Source organism: Notothenia rossii, assembly GCF_949606895.1.
Source record: "Notothenia rossii genome assembly, contig: scaffold_114, whole genome shotgun sequence".
In the NCBI taxonomy this organism is placed as follows: domain Eukaryota; kingdom Metazoa; phylum Chordata; class Actinopteri; order Perciformes; family Nototheniidae; genus Notothenia; species Notothenia rossii.
The window spans coordinates 121,842-146,311 of record NW_027640278.1 but is presented as its reverse complement, the minus strand read 5'-3'; the positions used below and the strand labels follow the sequence as shown (position 1 = coordinate 146,311).

The 24,470-nt window shown below is 41.6% G+C and overlaps 1 protein-coding gene across 1 annotated transcript in view; it reads right to left on the bottom strand.

The window, feature by feature from the left end:
* Positions 1 to 13,185: 13,185 nt before the first annotated feature.
* The window catches only part of LOC307026859 (next to BRCA1 gene 1 protein-like), a 131,648-nt gene continuing 120,363 nt past the window's right edge, over positions 13,186 to 24,470 (bottom strand). The window contains exons 21-22 of the mRNA XM_079694996.1: positions 21,811 to 21,904; positions 13,186 to 20,759 (exon numbers count right to left, since the gene is read on the bottom strand). Of these exons, the coding sequence (XP_079551122.1) occupies positions 20,586 to 20,759; positions 21,811 to 21,904 (268 nt within the window). The 3' untranslated portion in view covers positions 13,186 to 20,585. The remainder of the gene's footprint in view (positions 20,760 to 21,810; positions 21,905 to 24,470) is intronic.

Genomic DNA, 24,470 nt, shown 5'->3' with positions numbered 1-24,470 from the left:
GGAACGAGTCAGAGGAAGGGAGGGCTGAGAGCACCGATGAGGTAAAGGTAGAGGGGGAGAGGGAACGGAGGTTACGGCGGACAGGAGCAGAGTTAGAAGAGATTAGGTTGTTATGTTTGGAAAGGGGTAGAGAGAATGAAATGAAGAAGTGATCGGATGTGTGGAGCGGGTTTACAGAGAGGTTAGAAGTAGAGCAGTTCCTTGAGAATATGAGATCAAGGACATTGCCAGCTTTATGAGTTGGTGGGGATGGAGACAGTGAGAAAGCAAAGGTGGTTAACAGAGATGTTAGTTCAGATATCTTCCCTGTCTGGAGGTTGAAATCTCCGAGAAGTACAGCGGGAGGGCCAGTTTCAGGGATGTGTGAGAGGAGATTATCTAACTCCTCCAAGAAGTACCCCAAGGCGCCTGGTGGACGGTAGAGAACAACAATGGTTAATTGTATAGGATGGGTTACTGTGACGGCATGGAATTCAAAGGTGGAAGGAGTGAAATTAGGTAGCTTGAAGAGGGAAAAGCTCCATTTGGGAGAGAGCAGGAGACCAGTGCCACCTCCTCTGCCAGAGGGTCTGGGTGTATGGGAGAAGGAATATGCTGTGGAGAGAGCTGCTGGGGTGGATGTGTTGGATGGAGTGATCCAGGTCTCCGTGAGAGCAAGGAAATCCAGAGACTGCAGGGAAGCGTAGCCAGAGATGAAGTCAGCCTTAGGGACAGCTGACTGGCAGTTCCACAGGCCCCCTGAAACGAGATGTTGGATCTCAGTGGAGCATGTGGGATAGACGAGAGCAGGCCGGTGAGATCGATTAGGAGAAACACGGGGCCAGTGATAATTGCGAGAAGACACATGAACAGGAATGCAGAAAATACACATGATTATAGCATGAGGGGCTAGAGAACCCAAGAGAATTGAATAAAACTAAATAACACCAGCGATACTTGGCGCAATCAGAGTAGGATTTGCCTCCTCTTTGCCTCCCACGTGACTCCCACAGGACTCCAATGTCTTTGTCAGTATTACTCCCACAGGACTCCAATGTCTTTGTCAGTCTTCGTCTGGCTGACGCTGAAGCTGACGCTCCAGGAAAACGCAACCTAAGATGGATACCTGATTCTCAGTTCTCACAGCTTTGGGGGCACGCCCCTGTAATTAGTTAACTATTTTCTGCTGATGGGCGACAGCAGAGTCTTCCTACCTATTGTAATGCACACTTGAGGGGCGTGACTCACTGAGACCTGAGTTACAGCTGGAGTTGAGCAGATCTGAGATTTTAAAATCTCTCAGAAATCGCCGTTTTAGCTACAATAACTACAGAACAATTATACAGAGTAGAATAAATGAAACAGAGAAGTCTATTTAAACAAGAATATAACTTACAGTGATTGCTGAGTCAGTATCGATAGTGTCCTCACCGAGTCTGGATGCACACTGAGTTATTCTGATTTGAAATGCGCTATTTAAAATGTTTTTCAGCTGGGAAGCGTTTTGCACTTCACGCAATCAGCAGAGTCTTCCTACCTATTGTAATGCACACTTGAGGGGCGTGACTCACTGAGACCTGAGTTACAGCTGGAGTTGAGCAGATCTGAGATTTTAAAATCTCTCAGAAATCGCCGTTTTAGCTACAATAACTACAGAACAATTATACAGAGTAGAATAAATGAAACAGAGAAGTCTATTTAAACAAGAATATAACTTACAGTGATTGCTGAGTCAGTATCGATAGTGTCCTCACCGAGTCTGGATGCACACATTTTGGGGGTTCATCGGAAACGGCAGCACTACTGGTATTTTGTATACCAGCAATTGAGGGTGGACAAGTTTACTACCACTTAGGTTAAAATAAGTGCGTTAATTACTTATTGTAAAGCATTTGAACATTCTTGTGTCACATGTTCATTATTAAGTTGATGTATAACTGTATAGCATCTTAATTATTTAAAATATAAGGTATCAAAAAAAAAGGGCAACCGTATTTCCAGCTGGCAACCAAAAGCGGATGCCTGGTTGCCAGCCTGGCAACCACTTTTAAAAGTTAGCGTTGCGCCCTGCCTATATCATGGGTCATGTCTCAGCATTTACCTAAGCAAATATTATTTCATGCTGCTCATATTGCACTCATATATTTGGTTTCATGCTCACATGGCTTATGTTAAGCAGGGTACGATATTCATGCATCATTGTACTCAAGCTAACAGCCGCATTACATTGTCTACATCTCCCTCTTCGCCGGGCATCGGCTCGTGCCGGCTATCCAAGATCTCTCCAGCTTACCTCTGGTATACATGCATATAACTGGTGGTGGTGTCTTAAGAGCATTTCAGGGCTCGTTCAGGATAGGTGCAGCAAACCTGCCGCAATCAAGGTAATTGTTCCTCTTCCCTACAACAACCGCTTCTCATCCTACATTCGTCCGAACCCCAGTGCCGTGCTGGCTATCGAAAGGTCTCTCCAACCTTCAAATTGGTACGTATGCATATAACTGGTGGTGGTTCTTAGCATGTCCGGGACGCCCCGTATGTCCGGGACGCCCCGTATGTCCGGGATGCCCCGTACGTCCGGGATGCCCCGTACGTCCGGGAAGCCCCGTATGTCCAGGACGCCCTGTATGTCCAGGATGCCCTGTACGTCCAGGAAGCCCTGTACGTCCAGGGAGGATGCCTAGGAAGCATCAGTATGTCTAAATCCCCACATGTATTAACCTCTCATTTCATCCATAGATTTCCACTGCATCCCACAAGGTAAGATTTCATCACGTTCAGTACTTCATACTTTCACTTCTTTTGGGGGTTCATCGGAAACGGTTCTTCCCTTCCCGAATGACATCCTACAAAACCTGGGCCTAATCGCCAAACACCATTTCATTCACTTGTTATAAACTGTCATCATTATGTTTCATTTATATAATGTGACCCGATAATAAACATGTATTCCATACATCACGTCTCTCCTGATTGAAATGAAGCTCAGCGCAAGTTCAGGCAGGAAGACCTATCACTTTGTATTGCGCGTCATGGCAATACTCGCTCCCTTCACTAAATGATAGGGAGCGCCACTCCTCAGCTAACCTATCAATTCCCTCCGTTCACAAGCCTAATCATCGCACCCGTTAATCCCTCTATATATGCTCTCCCCTTTTCCATCAGCTGTCTTCCAGGTGTCAACGCGCAACCCTCCTCCACCCCTTCGCCTCCTGCTTCCAACTCAGGGCCAAGCCCAACCTTCTCCCTTCCAACCGGACCTAACCACTTATCACCACCACCAGTGTCTAGACCCGGGGGGGTTCATCGGAAACGGTTCTTCCCTTCCCGAATGACATCCTACAAAACCTGGGCCTAATCGCCAAACACCATTTCATTCACTTGTTGTAAACTGTCATCATTATGTTTCATTTATATAATGTGACCCGATAATAAACATGTATTCCATACATCACGTCTCTCCTGATTGAAATTACTTCATAGTAATAGAGTGGTGTAGTGAAGCGTCCTAAAACCCGGAAGTAAGTTCCTTCTGGTTTCCTCGACAAAAAAGCTATGCAATTTTGCCATAGGATTTTGGAAAATAGCTCGAAATAATGTCTGCGGTTGACACACATTTAAGAGATGGATCACGGTTTGTTCAGTCGGATAATCTCCACATGTTTACCCTACTTTTATAATTTTATAATCATAAATCGAATTGAAAGATTTATGATTTTAGGACGTGTCACTGCACGACTCTATAGCCTACTGTTTGGCTTTGGAATGCTGGGAGGAGTAAATGGCCAGAAAGAATCCAAGAAACTTCTTGTAAAATTGACAGGGTTTTAATTATAGTAAACATGACGTTCCTCTGAGGCTGCGACGGGAGAGGGGCCGTATAAACGTTTCAGCTCCGATTATAAACTCTGGTACCTCCAGTCTTCTCCCATTGGTTGGCGGCGTCATATTCCGTTGCCCTCTATTGACGTAGCTAAACATCCATTCATAAGCATTTAAATAGCTATATACATGATAGTTAACCATATAGTAACAGTTGATATGTTAGCAGAGCCGGCCCGACCCATTAAGCGACATAAGCGGCCGCTTAGGGCCCCGCAGCCACTAAGGGGCCCCCTAGCAAAAAACATTTTGTTTAATATATACAAAGAAAAAACAGTACACAGTCGCCGTGATAAGTACGTTTAACTAATTGTGTTAATATGCGTAGATTGCCTACTCTCAAAGTCATGTATTATATTATTGAGTCAATAATATAATACATTAACCGTGCTTTACCTGAACCTCATCATGAGAGGATGGGAGGATTGTAATTTCCCGTGTTCACTGAATGCAACAGAGGCAAGACACCAGACCAACCAGAGAGTTAAATGGAAATAAACATCTGTCTTATTGGCTGACAGGTACCTATCCTGTGAGCTGTGACAATGTTTAAAATAAACTGTCAGTCGGACTCAGAGTTTTTGAAGATGGACATAAGAAAACATTTTCTTAAAAAAGACGACAATTCACGGTGGCTCAACAACCCCAGAGCCATCACTTGAGCCAGGTAAACAAGGTATGTAAATGTCAGTAAACTTCCAAGTTATGTGAACATGTAAGCAAAGAATAAATTACAGCTACGTTGACGTTACTTTGAATCGCGGGGGTAAGCTAAACCGTTAGCAAGTAGCTATAGCTAGCCAGATATTAAATAAACACTTGGTCATACAATCTAAATGTTATGTTTTTTAGCGTTTCAAAGAAAGCTCTCTGGGAAATGTTGACTTACTGTTCGACATGAAGCTAGAAGCTACCTTACAGTACACAGTTGATCCGGAGTCCTGTCAGTTAAAGTGTTTCATAGTTAGCTTAGCTAAGCATCAACCTAGCACTGAAATACATGGATGTTATGTGACAGTATTTCTGAGAAAAAGTCAGCTGAAATGGTGGAATAGTTGCCACTGTGTGTCAACAGCATGTTTGAACGTATTTGCAGCAGTAAATGTGGCTGTATGGACACTGACGTTGCCATAACAACACCTGCATTTAAATGTGCAACCTCTTTTTGTGACAGATTTTTGCAAGAAATTATAATTCTTCTGAATGATATTCCTATTGACAGCTAGTTTCTATGTGAACATTATGAGATGGACAGCCAGAGAGAATAAATGAAAAGCAGTTATGAAATACTATATGACAAAACAAGAATACAGTTTAAGTGATTTGTAAAATATCCATAAAGAAAAATCTGTTTACAGTTCTGTTTCATATGGGTGTTGAGAGATGTATCCATAGATCTCTTAATTTTTCTCTCAAAGTGCACCAGATTGATGCTTTTAACTTCAATATAAAAAATTTAAAAAAGATCCAGGGGGAGCATGCCCCCGGACCCCCCTAGAGGAGGTGAGGACCCCCCTAGAGGAGGTTAGGTCCACGGTGTTTACATGCTTATGTATACAATATGTGTGCTTATGCTAACATCATAAGACAAAAGTTGGTTCCGTGTTGTGTGTAGTGAGAACACGCTAGAGTGAGGGGGGCCCCCAAGCCAAAGCTCGCTTAGGGCCCCCAAAAGTCTAGGGCCGGCCCTGTATGTTAGCATCGATGAGTGGCAGTTGGAGACGGTGTGTTTAGTATGTAACTACACACGTTTTTATCCATCTCTTCACTAATGCTGCTTGATATGCTACATCCTACTGTGAATGCTAAAAACAATGCAACTTCCGGTTCCGGAAGCTACTACCCCCGATATTTGTCCGTGGGGGAACAATACATCAGTGGACTAAAGTTCCGGTTTAATATGTATATTGATTATTCTCAAAATACAAACAAATGTAACGAGCCCTGAATTATGGGTTTTCTTTGAGACATAGGAGCTGAGTTGAGGCTTAACAATGATGTGACAGAAATACTCACTAATAACTTTGGACATAATTGTGTAAATAATAATGAGATAACTATTCTGGGGTTTTTTGGTTTAAATTAGAACTAAAAAACAAACAGTTAAAACGTACCTTGGTCCTATTTAGTTTTTGTTTTGTGTTTAAAAATTCAGACTGGACCAACATATGGAAGAAAAATGATGACTGGTTACCTGGCCTCAAAAGGAATCCGAGCATCAGAGGGGCGTGTTGGCCGTGTCCGCAGAGAAACTAACCAGCCATATCATGCAGATCGGTATCGTGTAGGTATTATTAAAAAACATCTAGATGTTCCTGTATTGTACATTGATGTGAACATATTGTGAGAACAATAACATTGTGTTTAATTCCTCAGAGATTAAGGAATTTAAATCCAGTGCCATACAGTGCAGAGTACATGGGTCACAAATTGCACATTGACCAAAACGAGAAACTGGTGATGTATGGGGTGACCCACGTCCTTGCCGTGGACGGATTCTCCAGCAACATTGTAAGCCACTCCACCATGCCAGTGAAAAACAACCTTACCATATATCAAGAGGTTTACCAGTAAGTTTCAGTGCCCTGTTTCTGTTATAATAATATAATAATAACCTAACAAAAAGGTTGCAGACAGTAAATAATTTAGTAAACGTTTAGCTAAATAAAAACACAATGGCTAAATGTAGCTTTATTTGAACAGTTTTATTTGGGAAAAATATTGTAAATCGAAAACTACTGACAGGTAACCACTGTATATTGTACGTTACTTGGTAATTGATTGATGAGATCAACATTTTAACTGCGTACAAAATTCGCTTCAGCAATGCTTAGGTTGTAACAACAAACATGAAATTCTGTTACATGTCATAAGACTTTTGTATTGCTGTTTTGCAGGAGTGCTGTCCTACGATATGGAATGAGGGACCAAATCCGAGTATACCATGGAAAATAATTCTACTTGACTCTTTTCATGCAGGAGAAATTGGCAGACTACCGGAATAACACAGGCAGACAGCCATACATGCAAACAAAATCAACACAGACGAGTTGTTTTTTATCTGAATTGCAATCAACGTGTTCATACATTACATTACATGTTACTTGTTAGACGCTTTTATCCAAAGCGACTTACATACTCAATACTGTGGACAATCCCCACATAGCCATTTTTGTCTTTTATTCCTCACTTTATCTGCTGTAATCATGTAAATTACCCTGTGGCGAGACAAATAAAAATATTTCTGATCTCATTCCATGATTCACCCAACTGCTAGCTGATAAAGCTGTCAATAGACCCATGGCGTTCACTAAACTTCTCTAGGGGACTGCTAGCTTTTTCCTATGACATAGGAGAGATACACAGTACTTTTGAACTAGATACAACAGGAAATGGATAAAATACAAGCCGGAAATTGGGAAAGAAATTGGGAAATTACAATGTGCTCTCTACATTTGACTCTTCTCATTTTTGTTTACTTTAAATGACAGAATCATACTATAGAAAGGATGTGGCCAGAGGTAAACAACAGGGTAAACTACCCTCTGAAAGGCGCACTCAACCACCTTGTTGACCAGGAGGAACTAAACCTCGAAGACAACATCACACGATATTGTGTGTCCACTCTTACCTGTCAGGTAGCCAAAATTGGACTTGACCGGATGGTGCAGTCCTGGAATGCACACAGAATCCAAAGTTTTTATAGCAGTTTTCAGAATGTTACTTAAGCCCCATAACAAATGACCTTCTTTATGCATTTTTATAAGTTGTACTTATATCCTACATTTGTTTCTCTCTGCATCCCCTTTTTTACACTAGGTTGATGGAAATGTTTAAATGTGGCATGTATATATTACAATATTTCAATAATTGTCTGAGTAAAGACATATCTACTGTCTAGTTTATAGATTGCTCTTATTGCATGAAACATATATTTCTGGTAAGTACATAAACAGTCAAATTAAAAACATACTTTTTAAAGTTTGTAAGAAGTGTACTAATAGCACAGGCTATGATTATACGCTGTGTGAGGTTCATTGTTATGCATGATATGTAACATTACACTAACAATGGCCACTTATTTGTGTTTTTTTTTAAGGTAAGGGTATCCCAGATCAACTTGCTCATGGTGGGTGCCCAAAGAGACTGCCTGCAGATCTTTTGCCTGAAGCTACAGATGCTGCAGACTGCTATCATCAGGACGTGGGGTCCTCTCTGACACGAGTGTCGCTGTTTGGGAGAAACCCATTTGCCACTGTGGAGCACCAGACAGCAGCTGAACAAGAATTTGCAAGGAACTATGCGGACATTGCTGAACTCTTTGAGCGTGCCATTCATAACGAGCCAGCACCATTCCAAAACGGGATAAAGGATCTCATAGGCATTGTAAGAAGATATGTGTAAAGGCAAGTGCAGGGATCAGGAGCCAGTGTATACCCAGGATGCTGGACTGTCTGCAGCACTGGATGCTTTAAGGGCCCTACCCTAAAGTGGACAGCAGTTCAGTCTTTTATTGTTAAGTTTATTGTTTATTGTTAAGTGGTGTGTGTTCAAATTCCAAGTTCCATGATATTATCATACAGAAAATTATTGTTGTAGTTTTCTTTATCTGTATGACTAATTGTTCATCTGCAATGTTTAATAAATGGAAAATAGTTTGAATGTGTGTCCATTAGGGATGTCAATCTCCATCACTGAGGCCGATGCGATGCGCATCTCGATACGTTACCACGATACGATACATTAACGATACCTTTGAAATACCAGGCGATGCGATACGATACGATTCACCCCTGTTGCGATACAGTTCGATACGATTTGATTCAACATTATGCGATTCGGGGCGATACGATGCGATTCAACACGATGAAAAAATAATGATACTTCAATATGGTACGACAGAGGATTTTTGTTTTATTCCTTATATGCAGCAAATCATACATTAACAAAAAAGTGCTTTACATATTTGGTACTGCACATCCCATCATGCCGTTTATTTTTTTACCTTTAAAAGCTCTCCAGAGTACAATTGTATAACACCTCACAGTTAAACAATGTAAGGATGCATTGCTCATGATTAACAATGTGCAAATAACAGCTACCATAGAGCAATGCCCATACAGCTGCCAGCCTGATGTGCTTAACACTCATTCATAGGCTAACTCACCAGTGAGCAGAAAGCAGTGGTTTCTATCTGAACAATAAAGAAAACAAATAACCTTTCACAAACAGGTATTTCATAACTGCTTACAGTAAGGAAGACATTTAAATTATTATTGGCCGTCACAGGCTGCTGTAAGCTAAACACCTCTCTCTGACAGAACACCTCACTGAATGATTTAACTCATATGTCTCACTTTCAGGTTTCTCTTTTCAGCCGCAGACCCCACGTCGCCTCTTTATGTGCGTCGCTAAGTTCCTCGTACTACTTGTGTACTTTAAAGCGGCTCGGCATCGTTAACAATTTGCGAGTGATTTTTCAAGATGACCGTCTGTAGTAATAGTGCCGCGCACATATACCATCAGGACGTTACTGATGGGGTGCGGCTGCGGAGTGATACTGTGTGTATGCAAGTCCGCATCTAGGACGGATCTATGTATCATGGCTGTAGACCTGTTAAGTAATAAAGATACCTCATACAAAGGTCTACGGATACCTTATTACTCTCCATGACCTGCGGTCAACTATATAGCATAAATGACTATTACACCGTCTTTCTTGAACAATCCCAAGTGTTGCCAAACGTTTGATTTGTAGGTATTTTTCGCTGCGCTGTGTTTCTCTTTCTCCTCAACTTCCGTGTGTGTTGATAACTGAGACTCTCGTTCTCCGTAGTGGCGAAGCAAATATCAAAGATCGTCTCTGCTGAACGTTGACAAGATAAGGGGATTTTATATGAATGAATCGGTTTTTTACCGATGCAAAGACGCTACGCAATCGATGCATCGCGAGTTCAACCCAAACTGTAGCCGATGTGCACTCTTTCAACCGGTGCACTCGCATCTTGAACGTTTATGCCGGTGCACCGATGCGAATCGGTGAATCTTAACATCTCTAGTGTCCATGGTATGTTTAATTATGTTTCTAAACACAGGCAAATAGCTGCATACGTAAGGCAATACAATCAAACACTATTATTTTATCATCCACGCACCAACAGAACATTTGGAAATCAACCATTAATCAGAGGTTGTCGAAGTAATTAGATCTTGTACTTGAGTAAAAGTAGAAGTACTCAGATCTTGTACTTGAGTCAAAGTAGAAGTACCAGAGTGTAAGAATACTCTTTTACAAATAAAAGTCCTGCATTCAAAATGTTCCTCAAGTGAAAGTAGAAAAGTATTATCATCAAAATATAGTGAAAGTAGCGACAGTAAAAGTAGTCATTGTGCAGATTGGTCCATTTCAGAATAATAGAACTAAAGTCTGATTTAAGTGTTGATTACATTTCACATAATTAATCCAAATCTGTAAAGTTACTAAAGGTTTTAAATACATGTAGTGGAGTAAAAGTGGCTACGCTTTAAACTCTAAAATATAGTTACAGAAAGACAGACAGACAGACATCGAGATAGAAAGACATCGAGACAGACATATACATAGAAAGACAGACATACGGACAGACTTGTACTTGTATGTATGAATATAATAATATGCGTATATTTGTAACGCAGTCTAAAAGCAAAGACGTAGAACCTTTATTTTGAAGAGTACAGCGCAAGCGTAGGGCACACTAGCCAATCAGAAGCAAGGAGGCGCTGGAGACACACCCACTTAGGGAAACGAAACATTGAGTGGTATACTTGTTTTAACAGTAAGAACAGAAAAACGAAAAAACGAGCTGAATTTCCGTTTTTTCGTTTTGGGGCAAAATTGGAAAAAAAAAACGACCTGTTTCTGCTTTTTTTGTTGTTTCAATTAGAACAAAAAAACAAACGGTTAAAACGTACCTTCGTCCCCGTGGGATGGCAGTCAGGCGATATGGGTCCGTTCTTTTTGGGTATCCATGGATAAAGATAAACGCATGTTGAACCGAACACGTAACATGAACGTGCCGGGCAGCGCGGTCCCGTAGGTTAGATGCACGTTCATATAGCAGAGGGAAATAACTCTCAGAATAACGTTATTAGCACATTTTTCTATACAAGTGTTCATACTGGGTAGTTTATTTAGTTTAAAAAAAGTTATTCAACGATTTACAGACCACTCTTTGTGGTGTTTCCGGGACCAGCAACCTAACGGAAGTGTAGTACCGCCGTTTGGCCACAACAAATATTCTCATCAGAGTCCGGCGCACCTCCTGGGGGCTTGAGTTTCCCCACAGCAGCAGACTTACATTTATGAAGTCCGCTGGGGCATCATAAACACGTCGGATAGTGAAAGTGCAGTCGGATTCTCTCAGGCCCAATCCCAAACCACTCCCTCGACCCTACCCCTCCGTGACAGAGTGAACTCCGTCTGTAGCCACACTCGCAGTCAACGAAGCTCCCTCCTGTCAGATGGAGGGAGTAAATACAGCAGCAAGCTTTGGGACAAACCCCCCTCTCTCCGGCAGAAACAGAAAGTGCCGTAACTGTATGCAACAACGGTTTCAAATGAGCATCTCTTAGACAAAAAATGTAAATTGATAACTCAAATAAAACTCCAAACATCTTTCATTGTGTTACTTTTTTGTAAAGCTCTTTTAGTTTTAGACCTGATGTTTATAAGCTTCTTAGTTTTTGCAACAGTCTGTAAGTATACACAACTTTATAATAAAATGCACACATTTACCTTTTTCTAGACTAAACACAGGTATGATCCTAGTTAAAACATATGAGGTTATCTTGAGGTTGTTAACATCGCAGTTTATTAGTGGATGTTTGCTGGAACTACTTGTTAACAGCTTGTTTCCTGACGGACACACACAGCGTGACTCCGGTCAGGTAGAGACCGGTCTCAAGTCAGCACCGATGCAGACTCGCTGTTTGAGGGCTTGATAGCCCACTCCCCTCCACACCGCTCCACACTCGTTGGTTTGGAAAAGCCCTCAACATGGCGGACCCTCCGCGTGAACGCGCAAACGGAGAGGTAGGGTGTAGGGGTAGGGTGTAGGGGTAGGGTGTAGGGGGCGGTTTGGGAATGGGCCTAAAGTACCGCAGTCTCTTCTCCTAAATCCTTTTGAATTCTCCTATCCACTATCCCTTAACCCCATGACGTTTCACTCAGAGGTCAAGGAATAAACGAAAGGGTTAGAACTTAGGAGCTGATTTTTTGACTATTCGACTGCAGCCACAGTCTATGGTCAAGAAGCATCAGATCAGTGCATGCACTGCATCGTCAAATCAGGGAGCGATACACAGTATGGGAGCGGGGCGAGTGTCTGAGGATTTCATCGGAGGATGGTCTGCTGGTTCCTCGATTATCGCTCCTCCATTATCGCTCCTCGATCCTCGATCCTCCGGTAGAAATGAGGGCCATGGGACACTACTGAAGATGCCGCAGACAAATCAAATTCCGGTGATAGTGAGGAAATGAAAATAACTGACTTGAGATGCAGCCACAGTAGTTAGATCAAGTCTCTTGGTGTTTATCAAGGTGTGACACTTCCTGTCACACCTTTCAAAGTAAAACTCTTTGGCATCACTTAGTCTCTAAATAAGGCTGGTTCATCAAGTGTATTCAATATGTTTGTGTAGTTACCATCTGAGTTAACCCTGAAATGTTGAGTTTCCCAAAGAAATATATAGTATTGGTCCCCAGCAAATAGAAACTGCAGGATGCTAATTTGCATATGTTGGGCAATTTGCACAATTAGCATAAATTGTGTTAATTAAAATGAATGGGATTAAAGCCTATGTGAACAATATTAAAAATAAAATGACTTGGCCGATTTGGACACATTTGGAGTGGTTTTGGGGGTAATTGAGGATGCTGAGTTTCAGAATAAAAAATGGCAGTTTTAACCAGAAAGTGACTTTATTTTACTCCCGGTGGGGCTAATTTTTACTACCATGTCATGATCATTGGATATAGAAAGCACAAGCTGACAATTATTACCTCTATTGTGGACAATGCGTTTTTTTTTTTAAATGTTGAAAATATCATTAAAAAGTCATAGTACAATATTTCCAAAAATACGGAAAAGTTCAAGTATATAATGTTGAAAAAAACTTAATATAGTACGTCAAACACATCCTGACAAAACCCATATTAAAATGTGTTAAAAGATATATAAAAAGTAATAGTTGTAGTTTTGTACAGTATGTTAAGGCACACATGCTTCCCTTTAGCAGACTAATGTCTAAAAATGTCTAAACAGGTACAGGAAACAGTCATACTGCATCAGTGTAATGACTTTAATTGGAGACATATTGACTTGTACATGTTCATAAAGTGCAACACAGAAAAAAAATGAAAAAATGATCCAGTTTTAGCCTCCATAAATACTTGACATGTATTCATACCCCAATATGAAAATACTTCCCTTGCCCATCGCTTATGGAACACATACACATTAATTTAAAGCAAAATGACTTAAAGTACATCATAAGAATCTCTTCACTTTTATCCAGTGCACATTTCAACCGCGTTCACCCTGCAGGAGTTTGGATCAGACACGTGCAACAAAGTTTCATTAATACCCACTTCATGTCTTTTAAAGGGACTGTGGTCAGAGTCAGTTCAGTGAATAAATGATGCATTATGAACAAGAAACTCTGGAATAAGTTGAAGTTTACCCCAGGAAAACTCAGGGGCACCTCCAAAACAAAAAATAACCCCTCCATGTTTCACAAGGAATTTCCAAATATCTCTCACCAAGACATATTTAAATAGGGTTATGTGGTCATTTCTTTATGCACAATGTATCATTCTTTTGGTAGCAACTCAATGTCCAGGAACGCAAACTAGCCTATTTCCTTAAATGTTGAACTATTCCTTTTAACTTTCTTGTGTTTATGGATCACTAAAGACAGTGACTTTTATAGGACAAAAACTTAAAAGCTGAATTATCATATCAAGTTTTTTTAAACCACTGATTTACATTATATATAACATATGAACAAAATTATAATCCTACAAGCTTTTTATTAAAGGATGTCTTCAACTCCAACCCCAAATCTTCTCCAATCAACTTGTTAACATTTTTACAAAAGGAAACACTAACACACACATACGGCAGAAATCCAATCACCATGTAATAAGCCTTAAATACAACATCATCACCAAACAGTCTTCAGGCATTCCAAGCAAAAGCACCCTAAACAATTTGAAACTAAAGATTCAGCTGATAGTCATAGCTTCCAACTAGGCTTGGGCGGTATGACGGTATTACGGTATTTCGAAATACCGTCGGTATGATTTTCAATACCGTGACGTCACAGACTGTGCGCCAAATCACAGATGTGTTTCATTCTATTACACTGACACGGAGTTTTGACAGGGACGACATTGGTTGTAATGCACAGCACGCGCCAGCAGAGGGCAGGGGAGAGCAGTCCGTCTTTCCCGCTCTCAGAGCTCAGCACAGAGCTGAGCTGAGCAAGATGGCGGCAGCATTTGCCGGCCCCGAACTCGGACAACTAGTAAAAAAGAAAAATGCCTCTGCGCCTGTTTGGGACTATTTTGGGTTTACTCGTCGCCAGTGACTTCATCCAGCACAACGAGAGACAGAGGCACTTCTTTGGGAATGTTTAAGATGGGGTGAGTGAGTGTTGACATTTTTTAATCCTATCCAACTGGTTGATGGTTTTGTAGTCGAGGTCGGACGGTTTTAAAAACGAAAGCATTTACGTGCTAAACATTCACGCGAGTAATCCAATGAATCAAATGGAAATAAGGTTTTTAACACATGCACGGAATAATATTGCCAAACTAGTTAGTGAATATAGCAAACTTTATTCTATAAGTCAAGTATTTACTCCCGGAAAATGTCTATATATGATGATATATTGTTAACTTAGCTCACTATGGAAACAACGTCGGACATCTACAAACGCGTCCTGTATCCGATCTCAAAATGTCCCATTTGCACAGTGTGTCATGTATGCAGCCCTTATTTTGCACTTGCGCGCACGTCGCGGCACTTTGCGAGCGTCTACCGGCTCGGGCTGCATTTTACACCGAACATATAATATACCGTTCGAAACATCTATTTGCCGCCGAACGCCACCTCACTCAAGTCGACCCAAGTCATACCATCAGTGGCGGCTGGTGGAAAATATTTTTGGTGGGGCTGTTGATATAGTGAGAAATGACCCCTTAAATTGGGACTGATACCGTGATATACCGTATACCACGGTATGATGTCAGCAAGGTATGACGGTATGAAAACAATGATACCGCCCATGCCTACTTCCAACTACAGACTTCTGTACATATTCTTACATTTGTGAAGGGAAAAAAACACGTTTTCACGTTTTTACACTGATTCCAGTTTAAGTTTGGAGAGCTGTAATGTACACATCCTTTAGGTTTAGGATATCAGCCTGGACACCGTTCCATTTTGAAGAAAGAAGCTCAATGATAAGAACACAGTGCGGAGGGGATTCCACCCGACGTAGCTAACCCCAATCTGACTGATCAGGTGAGATCTGCGTCACATATGTTCAGTCATTTTGGAGCTGATTCATATCTATAAATATATACATTCAAAACATTAGACGTTACGCATATTTTAACAGTTATTTTATGTTCCTCAAGTTTTAAAACCATTTTTTTAACTGGACAAACAATTTGTGGACAGTGAAGATTTATTCTGCTCTCGACAACTAGTAAAATTCTCTCTTACCGTACCTAAAGAAAGAGCTAAAATAAATCATTGGTGAATCCCATATGTCAATGGGCTCTGAAAAAATAAGAACAAATTGTGTAATTGTGTTTATTTGTAACTTCCTGCATGATGCCCTTCAGACAAATAGTTTATTTGAAGAATAAGACCTTCAGTCTGGGATCCTTAGCCAGCTAACACGTCCAGGGAATGTGTGTGAAAGGCAAACTTTATTTAAAAAGACTGTTTACTGAACGGTATCTGTGTCCCGTAGCTTTTAAGTGCAAACACCAAATCCAGAGTCTAAAGGGGGATGTTCTTCCAATACGCTTCAGTAGATCATGCACAGTACAGTGAGATAAAATCAATAAATGAATGACAATAATGCAGCCGTACGCAAACATTTCCCAAATTGGGATCAATAAAGTACCTATCTATCTATCTATCTATCTATCTATCTATCTATCTATCTATCTATCTATCTATCTATACTCTTAGAGATTTGCACCTTAGTGGGCACATGTATTCACTTAATACCAAGCACATAAAAAACCTGCTCTTTACCAACAGGACTGATAGGTAGGTGGCTCCAGTGCTCCAGACTAAATGTAATTCTATATCACAATCTGGACATCTGGGCCCAGGAGTTCAACACTTTGAATCCCTATCTGATCAAATCAGATTTGGATTTTGGGTAGTTAAAAACCAAAAAACAGGATTAGGATCTCTTTGATATCCGATCAGATCAGGAAATCCAATCCAAGCTTTAATCTGGATCGAATCTTCAAAACGAGTAGTTCAAACCGACAACACAGGATTGGGATCAGTTTGATCCCAAAAAACTGGATTATCCTGATCCCACCAGAGGGGTGGATTTCCAGTGGATTACCAGATCAAAATGTACTGTGCAATTTATTTTAAAATATATTTAAATTTAAATAAGATGGCAAAGTTTGTTGACTGAAATAATACACCATTTTTAGCCTTCATGGGAAAGACATTTTATTTTTCCATTTTTGCTCACGTTTGTGGTGGCCTATTTTATTTTCAACCAAATGTTGATGACATAAATGTTTATGCTCATAAAAGTATCACAACAAAGATTGTCAATCACAAATGTAATTTAGTAAAAATATCTTCAACAAAAAAAAAGTCCATCTGTCATCACCTTTCAAATTTAAAAATATAATTAGACATTATAGATGTCTCTGCAATGTGGTCTCTTGTCTTCCTTGTATTATTTTTCATATCCACTAGATGGCGATCGGTAGGATTAAAGCACTGATATTCAGGATCTAGTAATCTTGAAAAGTCGTAATCTGGATCAGGGTGATCCTATCCTGAATTGCTTTGAACTACAGGGAAAAAATCTGGCCGACTTGTCTGATCCTGGATCACAAAAAATGGGATTTCAAAATCTGATCGGATCTGATTGAGATTAAAGGTTTTGAACTCCTGGGCCCTGGGGATTTCTAATAACACTTTTGGAAAATTGTTTGACAAATTGTCTAAAGCTACAATGCTTTTGGCTTGTCTAGTGACACCCTTATACATGATGCATATGTTCCCAAACCCTGATTGTACTTAGTAAATCTTCAAGAGTTTACATGAAGTAATACCCAGGCCTAAAGCTGAAAATGATAACGGGTCCCAAGGTGGATAGATCTGCAAACGGAACGCTCTGGGGGGTCAAACGGCTCCGTGTACTCGCCTCTATACGATAATTTTCTGATAACGATTAAATAGCCCCGCCTCCCTCTCCCCACCTCTCCCTCTCCCCACGTCTCCTGCTCAGAGATCAGCTGCTGGGCTGTCAGAAGAGGGGGAGGAAAAGAGAGGCTCCTTTTATTATTCTTATATTATTATACAGAGTCGTTATCATTTTTTTATAAAGCTCAATAAATAACAAAGAAGACCTTTGACCGGCACTTTTCTAATTTTGTAAGGAAGATTTAAACTTTAACGGACATGTTGACCGGCGGAAAAAAATGTAAACGGAAACTCTGCCGCACGGTTCCCTCGTCCCTTGGAAGAGGCGAAGAGGTGGGTGTTTTTCATCTGCTGGTGGACTACCGGAGAGATATACAGCAGGAGAACACGCCGTCCACCGCGGAGAATAAACAGAAGGGCAACCATGGCAACCATGCTCCGGGGTCTTCTTCGCTGCTTTTGGTGTATTTTGTGGCGACAGCAGCGCCACTTACAGGCCTGGCATATGTACTACGGCGTTTCCAGCATTTCCAGCGGTCTCGTGTGAACGGACACGTTAAATGAATCGAATGCGTGTGAACGGAATACGTTTTTGAAAACGCATACGGTGCGTAAACGCAAACGTTCCCGTGTAAATAGGGTCTAAATCCAAATAGACCAATTGGTCTAAATCAGGGATGGGCAACTTGGATGGAGCGGTTCATTGCTGGTGTGAACGCACTCCGCACCAAAACATAGGAAGCGTTGTATTTACGTGTCACAAGAACGCGGATTTCCTCTTTAGCGAAAGAGTCTTTCAAGACATCCGCGGTTGTTTAGTTAAAGAGTGAAGCAGAATTAAGTGTTGAACAGTGTCGTGTAAAGTAAAAATGCTCCGTCAGCTACATACAATTAAGAACACCTGTCGTCGGTGAAACGCCCCTCCTTACTGCAGAACGTCTCTCATTATATGTGTTTAACAGACGTTGTCTGATTATATAATCATATGCGCGGGCCACTAGTGTCTGTTGATCTCCAGATTAACAGCAGCATGAGAATAACCTGCAGAAAGTGCCGATGCTCCATAGCGGAGGCTCCGGTAGAAATTGCCGGGATTTCCGTTTTTACCCCCTTAATGTCTGACCAATGGTTGAACAGCATTTCCGTGCACATGACTTGTGTTTAAAGTTTATATGAAAAGTGAACACAATACACACAAACGTGTCACAGATTATTTTGCGAACAAAATCATGTACGCGTTTATTAACGCGTTAACTTGAAAGCCCTACCAGAAACACATAAAAAATATAATAAAATGTGGAGACTTTGGGATATTTATCTCCCATTCTTTTACTTTTCGGGCATATTACAGACCAAACATGTCGTTGATGTCACTGTTTACCAAACTACCACTTTTTCTCAAAAATGCATAAAATGATGCAATATATGTTAAACACATGGTTTATACATGTAATTACTGGGGTTCCATTTCGTCTGATTACCTAATTTGGGCGTGCACATTTGCCGCGCGCAAACTTACCCCTTTTGGATTTGGAAAGGTTGGCATGTACGCAGCTCGCGACGTAACTAGGAGTCTAGTGGACGTATCAGAACTACAAGTAAAACATTACAAAATACATTTTTTTTTAAATTTATTACGTTGTTTATAAATTAATCAGAGGGCCGCATTAAGAGGAGATGGGGGGCCCCCGGGCCGCCATTTGCCAATCCCTGGTCTAAATGGACCAATCCGCGGAGCTCCGCACACACACACACGCACACACACTCACTCAGCCTTATCTTTTCTCTGCTCAGACCCCACACAACAACCAGGAAACAACAACAGTAATCCAGCTCACACTGTCCGCTCCTCGAGCCCCAATGAGCGGAGCAGCGAGCCCTGCAACGTCCCGCAAACACGGCGCCCAGAACCCACGCAGCATTCTCATCTGTTTGTCATTACTGGTGTCATTTTCTGGTTGCTAACAAATGCCATTTAAAACATAAACACTGATGTTCAGCTGTAACGGTGGTTGACTAATCACAACAGAGTGGGCGAGCTGACCAATCAGAGCACAGTGGGCTCATAGGGAGGGGGGGGGCAGGAGCTCCAACAAGGTGTGTAGGACAGAGTGAATACACATACTATACAGAGATGCTGTATGAGAAACCAATTTGATTTTGGAACATTGAACAATGTAAATCTATTCTAGTAGACCTCAACAATGGAATTGGCCAAGTGGGACCTTTAAGTATTAAATGGCCACAACCCTATATTAAGCAACGTGGACCTAGTGTTGTGTTGCCCGGAACCAGGTTATTTATTTAATTAACTCTATGGCAGATAAGGTCCATTTTATCCTTGGAAAATATACATTGGTGACTCTGGATTTTGCACAATGTAAACAAATACATGTGACATAAAGACGATGTTGAATGTTGGCAAAAAAGCAACTTATCCGACCTGTTAGCATTTTAGAGAAGGTACCCAACACAGGAGCCACCATGTTGACACAGCACATTGTTAAAGGAAGTGCTCTGAGCTGTTTGGTGCACAGAAAAAGCTTGAATGACTTCAATGTGGATATTCAGTCAGTGACCATCATGTGACTACTGGTACCAAAGGAACCGTGCTGCGAACATCCATACCAAGGGTTATCTCTCTGATTTGTACTTCATCAATGTCCCAGGTAAAAGGGCAAAGCAGGAATATGCTATGTGTAGCATTTTAATTAACAATTTCTGAATATTTACCACTAAATTGCATCTTAGATTTAATCAAATCTGTTACAATACTTTACAGCATGGGGTTGAAACTGTTTCGTATTTGAACCTGTTAGCATATTGTGTCACATTAAAGTACATATTTTCAGCTCCTGAAGGCTTTTACCAACTTTTTAGTTCTGGTTGCTTTTCAAAACAAATAGACGAATGGTTTTGTTGCAGGCCGCAGTGAGGCTCATGGGAAAGGTGGGCTTGATTTTAAGAAATACTAAATGCTACACAGAGCTCCTTTGAAACTGGAAAAATCTTTTATCTCTAAAACTCCAGTGCGAAGCAGCCTAAGATAAACATATCTCCACAGAAAGTGTTTGATGCCCTACGATATCCCAGAGAGTTTGCTGGAATGTCTCCAACTGGACCAATCAGAAGAGAGATGTGTAGAAAGAGGAAGGCAAATAGGGAGATGAGCAGAAATAAATCCTCTCCTCCAGTCTTTCCTCTAATCTCTCTTCATCCATCATTTCTGGTGTCATCTCCTCTCCTCTTCCTCTCTCTCTCCTGTCAGTAGCGTGTAGAGTACCAGTCATTGTCAGTCATCTGCACCAGCTCGTTCACCACGTCCAGCAGGACAAAGTTGTATTTCTTTAACAGCCGCTGGTTCAGTGGCCTGTCCCCGAAACCCATCTCCACCAGCACGGCCATCATGGTTTCCTGGGTGTTCGCATCCACAGGAGGCTGCAGAGAAACAAGAGGCAGTCGTCCATGAATGCTTCAACTGGTTGTATGAAACCAAATCTCCCATAAATGTACGAAGAAAAAAAGGAACCATCCAAGCTTTGGGTTTTTTACACATGTTGATGCCGAATGTTCCAACTATGTGGCTCTACCTTAAACTCTTATAAACCAAAAATATTGAATATTATATCAAAGAAATCCTGCTTTTCACAAGCATATCCACAGTGATGTGTTGTATTATGCCACTGTCTGAACGGCTGTACTGTTTAAAATTAAGTTTAGGCTAACATTAGTTGCTCAGTAATGCTCTATTTTTCTATTGTCGTGTTAATACTACACCAGTACCCAGCCACTAATTTTAAAGACAGATGTTGTGTCTCAAATCGCAGACTTCTGTAATTACTGGAGAGAATGTGTAGGATGGAAAAACGCACTGTGTACTCATAACACATCTTAGCTACGTAGCCGAAGTAGCGTGTTCAGTTGCTGTTGCTATGGAAATCACAGAACAATATAAATATAAGTTATACATGTGTTTTTATTTACTGTTTAAGTAATTTAGCAGCTACACGTGTTTTGAAGAAGCCACTTTTAATTGTTTTGGGTAATTGAGCGGTTTGTAGTGATTTGTCACCGCTAACGTTGCTAACTAGCTAGCTAGCTCGTCATTGCTAGATTGTCAATTCCTGTGATGGCACAGCAGCCGATTGAAACAACACTACAGGATCACTAGCACTGCAACAGTGTATGACATACAGTGGGAATTATCTGAATTGAGACAGCAAGAATTATATCTGCTAAAGTGCCCCTAAAATAAATGAGAGTGTCTCTCTGCAGCCAATGTTGTCTAATGTGATGTGCATTGGTTATCAATAATTTACAGAAACAGGAAATTAAAAAAAAGTTTTCAAAAAGTACCGGATTGGCCTTTGTAGTGGCAGATATCTGATACTGAAGGACTTGGATAGGGATCATGACCACTCCTTGTTTAGCACTTTAGGGACTTCTCAACAACATGAGGTATGACATAAGATGCCTGGTGTAATCTGACCTGTGTGGGGCCTTGTCCAGTGAACAGAGCTTTGTAGGCAGAGGCAGCGACGGACAGCGCTCCCTTCACCAGGCCGCTGGTGATGCCTGGGTGCCTGAGAGGGGACAATGAAGAGTGACTCCCTTCTGACAGCCAAGCAACAACTTCAACCAGCCTTCTTACAGAAAACAATGATGTATTTAACTAGAAAAGCAGCTATCGTGACTGGAAAGGCCTTACGGCCCGTCCACACACAGGCATGAAAAAAATCTTTCAAAGCTTCGCCCATTCACTTGAATGGGGTGACATAGAAGTTTTTTAATCTTCGCCGAACTGCATTGTGGGGAGCGGAGCATGGCTTTGCAAGCATCGTGAGCATCAAAAGTTGAGCAATGTTCAACTTTTGATGCTCCCAATGCTTTCGAAGCTGGCATCAGCCAATCAAATCCCGTTTATGCAAACCCTGCCACTACAAGCGCTAGCCAATTAAACCGCGTGCAAGCTGGGAGAGCCAGACCGCAGTTCATTTCCTCATATTCCAAACGAGAAATTACGGTAGCAAATCACCCGGTTCTTTACGACCAGAACTATTTACCGGGATACAAACCGGAGGAACCAGGCATGGAGGGAGATGGCAGAAACAGTGGGTGAAACTGTTAGGTTTTTGCCTGTTTGGGGAGTTTATATCCAGTTTACTTCGTTTTAACATTGCTATTGCTTTGTATGTCGGGGGCGGGAGATTCATGTGATTGCTTGTTGGTGGCGTTGCTCGCAAAAAATCGCCAAGCTTCAGACACGCCCAGCATCAAGATCTTTCAAGATTTTTTTCATGCCTGTGTGTGACGCCCCTTTTTCCACTGAAACGAGCTCCGTTCTATTTCCCTGTTGGGGCTGGTTTGGATCGCAGTTGGTTCAACATGCAGAACACGTAAAGAGCAACTTGCAGGTTAGAGACACCAGTGAATACATTTGTAGGAAAATGATGAATGAATACCCTAGATTTTCAAAAAGATATACAGAAATATACACTACAGTGACATATGGAGTCGTTTTAGTAAGACATTTTCACTACCGCATAAAAAAGCCTCCGCACGTGACCCCCCGCGTGTGACATAACGTGGGGGAGAGCGGCCGGTCTAACATATGAATAAACATGGATCAAAATGCTAGTTTTGACACAGAAGAGGTTGAAAATATATATTCAAATGCATATGATTATAATTATGAGCCTGCTATGCGTCCAAGAGACAAGGAGCAGCCAAGGATTAGAAAAAATAACGGCCATAGGAGAGAAATGGAGCTTTGGTGTGTGGAGAACCAGTGGAGAACAGAGCAGTCTTGGTGAGTGACCGGCGTGAGCTACATTTAATGTTAGCTAACGAAAGTCACATCACAACATTGTAAAGTTAGCAATCATATGTCAGGCTATAACTAAAGTAGTATTGCTAATATAGTAACGTTACTGGCAGGACTGTTGATACTGATCCATAACAGAAACTAATGCGCAAATCAGCCGTATCTCGCGTTACCTAATGCAACTCCACACTACGCTGCTGTGTACCGGAGGGGAGACGCGAGATACAGCTGATACTTGACGATCTGGCGGAGAAAGGTTGTGGAGCCTCCGTTGATATGCCGTTGTAAATGGCTTGATGGAAAGCAGGTGTGTAGTCGGGGAGGGTGCACAGCTGATTGCAGCAGGTGAGTGGAGGTTGAGCCGGAAGCCAGGAGTGACAGCCACCACGCCCACACAAACAACACAGACAGGGGGAAACAAACAAACACAAAGGAGACGGCTGGAGCAGTACAGCCACCACAGCGTTACCTCATGCAACTCCACACTACGTCTTACGGTGCCGTGTAGAGAGAGCAGCGAAGGGGGGGAGAGAGATGTAATACGGTTTCCTGATAAAGCTGTGGAGAGTATTTGCTACAGGGAGGTGGATGCACAACGCACCCTGGAACGAACACTAGCTCCGGTCCTTTTCCCGTGAGGGAAACTGTGGACTCGATGTCCTGACAGGCCGGAGTTTGTGCAACCTGCACAACCTGCACAAACTCCAGATGGTGAAATGCAATGTAAAATTACCGAAAAAATACCAGCTCACTAAATCACAACCGCTCAAACCAACTACAAACTACTACCGCGGATTGGACAGAGAACGAGTCAGAGAAAGTTGCTCCCCCATGTGACGTAATGTGACGCGTTTGACGTATGAGTTTTTTTAGAAGCAGAGCTCAAAATTTTCCTCTGAATTCCTGCCCTTATGTCTTGTAAAACATATCAAATCCTGCATTAACATTTTTAATTGTAATTTTCAGGCAAGGTTAAGCATAAATGTAGTAAAAAAAAAGTTGCTCTTTAAGAACCAGTTTGCTTTTGCACCATCCAGAGCCAAGAGGAGCCACGTCATGATGTCACTGCTTATGTGGCTGCAATGCCCACAGGAGTTTCTGTCACAAGAACAATGATGGTGGACTCTTTTTGGACTGGGCTCATGTTGCTCTTTGACCTACAAAACCAGATTTAATCGCAAGCACAACGTTGGGTTACGTATTATAACCCTTGTTATATTAGCATGGTCGGAGCCCTCTACTAGACTCTATGGGTACTACCTTACCCTGCGAGCATTCTCCCACTGAGACTTCTATAGACGTAGCCGGCCTTGGGCCGGCCTACC